Source organism: Athene cunicularia (genome assembly GCF_003259725.1).
Source record: "Athene cunicularia isolate RWA chromosome 12 unlocalized genomic scaffold, athCun1 chr12_part1, whole genome shotgun sequence".
In the NCBI taxonomy this organism is placed as follows: Eukaryota; Metazoa; Chordata; class Aves; order Strigiformes; family Strigidae; genus Athene; species Athene cunicularia.
In genome coordinates, this window is record NW_020799116.1 from 19,387,417 (window position 1) to 19,396,144 (window position 8,728).

An 8,728-nucleotide genomic window follows, 5' to 3' on the forward strand; every position below is an offset into this window, starting at 1 on the left:
AAGGTCACCCTGCTCACTGCTCCCACCCTGCAGAGCCCCACGGTGAAGGACCTCATTGGATTCGGGCTGCAGGTGGCCCTGGGCATGGAGTACCTGGCCCAGAAGAAGTTTGTGCATCGGGACCTGGCAGCCAGGAACTGCATGTGAGTGTGGCCATGCCCACTGGAGCCCCGCCATGGGGTCACCCCATGGGCCCAGGGCTGGGCATGGGGGCTGCTGCCTGGTGGCCTCCCTCCCCAAAATGTATCCCACAGGCTGGACGAGACACTGACGGTGAAGGTGGCTGACTTCGGGCTGGCACGGGACGTGTTTGGCAAGGAGTACTACAGTGTCCGGCAGCACCGCCACGCCAAGCTGCCCGTCAAGTGGATGGCACTGGAGAGCCTCCAGACCCAAAAATTCACCACCAAGTCAGATGTGGTAAGCACAACCACCATCCCCACCCCCTGACCCCCATCTCCATCCTGCCCCGCCGTGACTTTCTGCTCCACAGTGGTCCTTTGGTGTGCTCATGTGGGAGCTGCTGACGCGGGGGGCATCGCCGTACCCTGGAGTGGACCCCTACGACATGGCGCGCTACCTGCTGCGGGGGAGACGCCTGCCACAGCCCTGCCACTGCCCTGACACCCTGTGAGTGGCGCTGGGGGGTGGGCAGGATGGGTCCCGGGGGGCTACCGGCACTGACGGGGGTGTCCGGGCAGATACGGGGTGATGCTGAATTGCTGGGCGCCAGCACCTGAGGAGAGGCCATCCTTCACGGAGCTGGTGGGCGAGCTGGAGCATGTCCTGGCCACGCTGGAGGGTGAGCACTACGTCAATCTGGCTGTCACCTATGTCAACCTGGAGCGTGGCCCCCCCTTCCCTCCTGCGCCCCTGGGGCAGCTGCCCAGTGGTGAGGATGAGGATGAGGATAATGACCACGAGGAGGAAGAGGAGGAAAAGGAAGAAGAGGAGAAGGATGCAGCCGTGTGTTGATGGGGTGCCCTGCACTGTGGGGGCTCCTGGACCCCCATACACTGTGGGGACACTCGCCCTAGGAGGGATGCAGCGTGCAGCAGGTGCTATGGGGCACCCTCCCTATGGGATGGGTGCTGGGAGGCAGCTGGGTGCTGTGGGTGCTCTCCCACAGCACACACCCAGACTCTGCTGGGTGCTCCCCAGGCTTGGTCCCACACCACGGGGTGCCATGGGGCTCAGTCCTGCACTGGCTGGGTGCTGGGAGGCTCCGCCCCACAGTGGTGAGGCTGTGCTGTGGGGTCTGGGGCTCAGCCCACAGCAGCAGGGTACCAGGGGCCCCAAGCTCAGCCCCCTGGCCCTGAGGCTGTGCTGTGGGGCCCCAGTTCAGCCCCAGTGAGTGCCATGGGGTGGCCTGACCCACCCACGGGTCCCATGGGGTTTCCAATCCCTCGACTGCTCAAATCGCTTATTAAAACCTAATTATATTTTTTCCCAGGCTGAGGCTGGGTCTTCAAGGGGGGCCATGCCGTGGGTTGGCAGCACCCCTGTCCCCCTGCGTGGGGGGAGCTCCCTGTTCCGGTTCCCCACGCCCTCCGGGGGCACCCACCTCGTGGGGGGCGCGGGTGAGGGTGCACCCACCGTTCCCGTGCCAGCCACGGGAGGGCACCTGCACACCGGTGCTGGCGTGGCCACCTCGAGCACCATCTCCCAGTGCCCACCACACCGGGCCAACCTACGCGCCCTGGGTCCCACCCCTGTGCTTGGGGGGGGGGACACAGGCATCTAGGAGGTGATGTCAGCACCAGGCAAAAGGAGTTTTCTAAAAATCCCCCTCCTGGCTGCCTCCAGCCAGAGCCCACAGCCCTGCTCACCAGTGATCCCAAACAGCAGCGGGTGCCAAGCTGTGCCCCCTGCCTCTGCCCCCTTACCTGGGCAGTTGGGGGCCATGGCAGGGAGGTGATATCTCGCTGGTTACAGCCCTTTCCACCCTCTTCAGCTGTGGCTAAATATAGCCCCAGCAGCTCTGCCGGCAGCTCTGCCAGTCAGGGTGGGCTCTGCCAGCTGAGTGGGCTCGAGGCACCCACCTGGCTGCATGGCTAGGGTGGGCCGTGGGGCGTGAGATGGTGTGGGGGGTGCCATGCTCTTGGGCAGGGGGTGATGGTGCCCCTGGGATCCTGCTGCTGGGGGTGTGGGTCACGGGATGATGGTGCCCAGGGTCTGGGATCACAGTGCCCCCTGGGATAACGGTGGTCCTGGGATGATGGGTGCCTGGGCATGGGATCAGGGTGCTGGTGGGATCACGGGTGCCTGGTGGTGGGATCACAGTGCTGCTGGTGTCACGGAGCCCAGGGCATGGGATTACAGTGTCCCTGGCACTGAGGTGCCCGTGAGACCACGGGGCCCAGGACATGCAATGACAGTGGCAGACACAGTGGCACCCAGCCCACAGTACCCGCCAGCACCTGGTTTTGAGCACTGCTGCCCACCCTGCCTGACAGCACAGGGTCCTGGTGTGGGACATGCTGGACGGGGCTTGGGGCTGCTGCGTGGTGACCAAGCATTGTTACCAGCCTCACTTAATTACACCCTAATTGCTTCAGCCACTGCCTGTGCAGGGGACACAGTGCAGCTCGTGCCTGAGGCTGGCACTGGGGCTGCCCAGGAGCGGGGCAGAGCAGCTGAGCCCCCCGCTGATGCTCACTGCAGGTTGCACCAGCTTTCACCACTCCTTTTGCTGGCAGTGGTGGCAAATGTCACATCTGCAAGGAGCTCATACTGATGAGGAGGTCCCCTCTGCCCCAATTTTAAGGCAAAAATCCCCTGGAACAAGGCACTGGAAAAGAGGAGGAGGCCGGTAATGGATGTCACCCCTGAGTGCATGTCCAGAATTTGTGGTGGGGTGAAGGCAGGGTTTGGGGATGGGTCGGTGGTCAGCGGATGCTCAGAGTGAGTCCAGCAGGGGATGCTGAAACATGTCCTGGCCCTGTGGCCACAGGCAGCTCTGCTCCCTGGTCCGTGGCTGGACACGAGGGTCCTGCAGCCAGCGCCAGCTTTAAATAAAACCTCCTTGGCTGCTCATTAAGCAGCGCCGGAGCCCGGGGCCGCGTCAGGTCCCATCAGCCAAGCTGTCCATCTCCACCAGCACCTCGCACCTGCACGGCTCTGCCGCCGCTTGCGGGAGGATATTTTTAGTGCAGCTCGGTCCTGGCACCCCGCAGTCAGGGGATCTGCTGGGACAGTGCCTCAGTTTCCCCACGGTGGGGCCACGCTGCTCTCCTGGCCCAGGTTTTGGGGTGGCCGTGCCCCCCTGTGCGGGTGCCAGCCCTGCCTGCGGGAGGCCAAGCAGCGCCTTTTCGGCTACGCTGCCGTGTTGCTGTGGCAACAGGAAGGGCTCAGCACCGCATGATTATTAGGGCTGGATCAGAAATGTGAGGTGCTGGGGGATGCTGGGTGCTGGGGGTGCAGCTGGGGTGACTGGGACACCGCCAGCAGCCAGGACGCAGGGATGGATGAATGGATGGATGGATGGATGGAAGGATGGATAGGCACCCTGGGTGTTGCCCTCCTCAGCACAGGGCAGGGTGGGTGCCCAGGGCTGTGTCTGGGTGACAGATGGGTGCCAGGCTCACTGTCCTGCAGCACGGGGGGCAGCCCTGGGGACACCCCACGTGAGCAGGACTGTTAGTGCCCCACGGTGGGGCGGCACAGAGAACTGCTTGTTAGCTAATGAGGTTTGCATGGCTATGATGACGTGGGTGAGGAGGGCCCCTGCCTTAGGCTGTCCCCCCCTCCCCGCAAATGCATTTGCGGAGATGACAGATTTCATGCTAATACACATTTATCCTGCCCTAATTATGCTGCAGGAGGTGAGGAGTGAGTGCCCGGCCTTCAATGCATGCCCCTGCCTGCCCCTGCCTGCTGCTGCCAGCCAGGATCGGCGTTGGTGCCACACACAGTGCCACGGCACAGGGGACGGGCAGGGGGACCTTGCAGGGTGGCATCTCGCACGGCACCAGCACCCCTGCCCCAGCTGGGGGGGTCTTAGAGGTGCTGCCAGGACACGGGTGGGCACCCAAGGATGGGTGCTGGGTAAGTGGCACCCTGAGGTGCTGAGCACGGTTGGTGGAGCACCTGGTTGAGCTGCAGGCTTGTGCGGCCGTGCTGTGCTGTGCCAAGCCATGCCATGCCGTGCCATGCCGTGCCGTGCCGTGCTGTGCTGTGCCCACCGGCTGCGGCAGAGCATCCGGCGTCCCGCCCCGGCAGCGCGCCTTGCACACACAGCACTTTAAATGTTTTATTTGGGGAAAGTGCTGTCGTTAGCAGGGATTAATTATTAAAATCAGAGCCATCTATAAAACATGAGTGGCCGTGTGCGGGGCTGCGGGAGCACAGGCAGAGCTGGGGACATACTGCGACGGCGACTGACGGTGCCACCGCAACGGCTCCTTGCGCCCGCGGCGGGTTTGGGCTTCTCGTGGCACAGCGGGTACGAAGGCCGGGTGCGGGCGACGGGTGCCCCCCGGGTGGGCAATCTGCCCCGCTTTTACCTCCGCCACAGCCCACCGGGCAGCCAAGGCTGGGGGCTGGATTGGAAATGGGCAAAATTGTGGCAAATCAGTGTTTGAGCAGCGCGGTGGTCTCTGGCGTCAGCCGGCCGGGCGAGGTGGCAGGAGGCAGCAGGCAGCACCGAGCTGTTTTTAGCGGCTGCCGGCGCGCTGGGGAGCGGGCGTGAAGAGCGGCTGCCGCGGCGCCATTTTTAGAAACTGGCAAGTTTTGCTAATGATGCTTGTGAGTGGGGGGGAGGGCTGCCCGCACCCCGGCCCCCCCCGGCCCCCGCTGTCCGTACCCTGAACAGGCTGCATGCCCAGCCCCGGCAGCCAGCCCTGTCCCCCTGTCCTCCCCACCTGGTTCTGGCACCCGCACCTGGGGGTACCCTTGCACCCATCTGGGGCTCTGCTGGCCCCCAGGGAGCTTTGGTAACTCTTGGGAAGTTTTGGTGGACCCTGGGGATCTCTGCTGCTCTCTCAGAAGTTTCAGCAGTTCTTGGGGAGCTTTGGTAGAACTTGTGGAACTTTGTTGGCCTCTGGGGAGCTTTGGTAGCCCCGGGGGAGCTCTGCTGGTCCCCTGGGAGCTTTTCTTTACCCTGAAGACTTCCAGCCTGTAAGGCACATTTTCTTATTCTTTTTCTGCCCCTGAGACAGCACCCACCTCAGCCAGGGAGGCTCACCCCATCTCAGCACCCCATCAGGACCTGTGCCAGCCATGTCCTGGTTCCAGTCCCATGCCTGGTCCCAGTCCTCTCCCTGGGGACCACACTCTCCCAGCAAGGAGCCCCCCTCGATTTGCACATGAAACTCCTTGCCCTCAGGAGTCTCCCCACGCCCTAGTCCCTACAGCTGCTGATACTGCCCCAGGGAGACTTGGAGCACTCCCAATGGTCTTCAGTGGGAAGGGGAACCAAATCTTGATGTCATGGGTGATGTCACCACCTTGATGCAGGCAGTTGCTATGGTGGTCGAGCCCCATCCCATAGGCAGGCTCTGGGGTCCAGAGCCAGCCCTAGATGCGATGGGGACCAAGTCAGTGGAGAGGTACAAGGCTTTGTGCACTGTCATTACTGACACAGGGACAGGCCACACCAGGAGCGGGCTGGCCAGGGATGAGCAGCCGCAGTCGGTGGTGCCCAGATAGGTGGGGAGCGGCCCTGTCCTCACCCACGACGTGGTCACCAACTGGGACAGGCTGGAGGAGCTGTGGTACCATGTCCTCTAGCAGGAGCTGGGCACCTGCCCCAAGGAGGTGGCGGTGCTGGCCACAGACAACCCACTCCCCCCATTGCCAACTGGGGGGAGAAGGTCCCCGAGCTGCTCTATGAGGGCTTCGGGGTGCTGGCTGTGCTGGTGCTGCACCACTCCCTGCTCGCTCCCTACTCCTGCAGCCGTACTGCTGGCGTGCTGGGGGGCTCCGGTGCTGGCTCCTCCTACATGGCAGGGGTGCGGGAGGGCTACGCACTGCCCCCATGCCACCTTCCTCCTGGACATGGTCAGGGACACCCTCACCCTCTACCTGGGCTGGCTGCTGGGGTCCTGTGGGGTCCACCTGGGCACTGTGCCCCTACGCGGCTTGAAGGAGACGCTGATGCATCCTGCTGGGGGGCGCCTGACCCTCACCCTGCCCATCGCCTCGGGGCTGCTCCTGGGGAATGGGCAGTTCCGCTGCCCACCACCACCCTGGGGCTGCTGGGGCTGGGACTGCTGGAGCAGGCGGCGTGCAGCCTGTGCCACTGCAGGGGCCCCTCCAGCTACCCCCCTGCCTCGCCTGCTGCTGCTGGGGAGCACCATGCTGCTGCACAGGTTCCTTTAGTGCCTGGCCACCGAGCTGGGAATCCCCAGTGAGGCTGCCCCCCACCACTGCCTGGCCACCCGGCTGGGTGGCTCACTGGCTGCCTCCCTTGACACCTTCCAGGGCACATGGGTGCCATGGGACACCTACAGGGAGTGAGTGTGGCCCTGCCGCCATGCACGGCTGCTGCTGCTGACCCCAATAAAGGGCTAGGAGTGGCAATCGGTGGCTGTGTCCCGTTTTTTCTCCCCCCCCCCTCTACCCAGCCCCCCAAAAGGAGGGATGGGGTTTATTTGGCCCCGTTGCCGGGCCGACGCGCGCAATTATCGCTGATTGCCTGGCGGTTGCCATGGCAATGGTGAGCACGCAGGGATGCTGTGCCGCGTGGCGCTTGAGTCACGGACACGCTGCGCCCCCCCCGCTGCACCCCACTGCACCCCACTGTGCACCCTCTGGCACCAAGCTGCCAGGCCCTGCTCCCCCTCCTCCCCACCTGGGGCAGAGGGGTACAGCCGGCTGTCCCCCACCCCATGTCCCCCCACCAGAGGCGGAGGGGGAAGTCTGGATGCCCCCAGCCCCGGCAGTCCAACCCCAGGCAACCTGGGCTCACTCACTCCAGGGTTCCTGCGGGAAGTGTCACCGTGGGGCAGTGGGAAGGGTGGTGTGTGCACGGCGCACTGGGTGCATGGGGTGGTGGGTACCGGAGGCAGTGGGTATACAGGGTAGTGAGTGCACAGGGCAGTGGATGCACAGTGTGGGGGGTGCACAGGGAGGTGGGACAGGGCACATCAGGGACAAATGCCACTGGGCTCAGCAGAGCCGATCACCCCCAAATGAAGCAAGATCTGAACGAGAGATGGGGCCAGGAGGGGACCAGGGGGCAGTGACAGGACCCCTGGGCAGTTCTGCCGTGGGTAGGAGGCTGGTGCCAGGAGGCAATGGGTGCGAGTCAGGCCGAGGGGCGCTGGAGGACCACCGGCCTGTCCCTTGCTCTGCAAGCCACCACTGGGCAGTCCCGAGCCACGCCAAGCACTGGCCGGATAATTGTGAGTTACGGTCCAGGTTCCCACGAGGTGCAAAGATTAATAACTGTGCCACGCTGCTGCCAGACAGTATGATTAAACTCTTGATTAGAAGCTCAAACTACAGTGCCCTGCTAATTCCCTGCTCTCACGCACCGTTAATTACCCGGCGCAGGTGGCGGTGGGCCCGGGGCTTGTGTGGCTCGGTGCCGTGCAGGCGATGGCTGCAGAGGGTGCCCCGGGCTGCCTCTGCATGCTGGCTGGTCTCCCTGTGTGCAGAGCGGGAACGCTGGCTTTGGGGACAGGAGCCTGGTGTCCCCTGTCGATGGGCCTGCCTGACCTGGGCTCGGGGGGCTGTGGGCCATGGGAGAGGATGGCCACATGCCCGCGGCAGCTCAGGACAGCGTGGGCCGGGGGGTTTTGGGGAGCTGAGGTTTGTCAGGTGCAGGGCAGGGGGGAGGGGAGGAGAGGAGAGGGGAGGAGAGACGAGGGGAGGGGAGAAGAGGGAAGGGGAGGGGGTGCAGCTCGGAAGCGGCACCATATGGGCCGCAAATGCCAGCACGCAGCACGCAGCCGTGCGGGAGGCTCGGCACACGCGACTGCGCTGCGTGAGGAGTGAGGGGCTCTGTAGCCTGGAGGAAGGGGCTGGGGTCCTGCTGGGCCTTGGGGCCATGTTGCCCACCCCAGGCTGGGCACCATCCCTGGACTGTGAGCAAAGTTAAGGGTATCAGGGTGGCCAATTTGTTGCCCCTTTCTTGCCCCTTGGCCCGGGGCGTGGGGCACAGACAATCCCTGCATGAGGGGGAGTGAGCAAGGCCTTTGGCCCCACGGCTGGGGAAGGAGGATGAGGGAAGTCACCTGGTTCCCTCAGGATCACGACGTGGAGGCAGGACCGTGTGTCCACCTTTGTCTTCATGGCGCCTCTTGGTGCTCTCAGGGGACAGACGCTCGTGACACTGAGCCCACACTCAGCACTGCTAATAACCTGTTCCCGTTCCACCCCATTCCGCCCCATCCCGGCCCATCTCGGTCCGTCCAGGGCTGGTGGCCATGGCCCAGCTCACCCCAGTGCTTTTGGTCCTCACCCCCCAGTAAGGCGTGCTGGGACACCCGGGCTGCCCCGGCTCTCGAGGCTGGGCAGGACAGGGCCAGTGAGGCACAGCCCCCCCCCAGGCGGCCAGGCCACCTCCTGGGGTGAGGAGCTCCTACAAGGACAGTGGGGGTGGCCTTGGGGGACGTGGGCTGAGCAGCTCCACCTCACCCGGCCCGGCCCAGACGGACTGGAGCAGGCCGCGGGGACCATGAGTGTTTATCTGCCCCTCGAGCTGCTGCCACGTGGGTGATGGCGTGGGGTCCCTGGGAGTCCCGTGGGGTCCCCGAGGCGTGGCAACGTCCCAGCCCCGTTC

At 64.5% G+C, this 8,728-nt stretch overlaps 1 protein-coding gene and 1 pseudogene across 1 annotated transcript in view; both read left to right on the forward strand.

The window, feature by feature from the left end:
• MST1R (macrophage stimulating 1 receptor) overlaps positions 1-1,419 on the forward strand; it is a 7,634-nt gene extending 6,215 nt beyond the window's left edge. Inside the window, exons 12-15 of the mRNA XM_026857607.1 lie at positions 34-143; positions 255-420; positions 494-630; positions 702-1,419. Coding sequence (XP_026713408.1) covers positions 34-143; positions 255-420; positions 494-630; positions 702-975 — 687 coding nt within the window. The 3' untranslated portion in view covers positions 976-1,419. The remainder of the gene's footprint in view (positions 1-33; positions 144-254; positions 421-493; positions 631-701) is intronic.
• A 4,011-nt stretch (positions 1,420-5,430) lies between these two features.
• LOC113484922 lies at positions 5,431-6,321 on the forward strand (annotated as a pseudogene).
• The last annotated feature ends 2,407 nt before the right edge of the window (positions 6,322-8,728 follow it).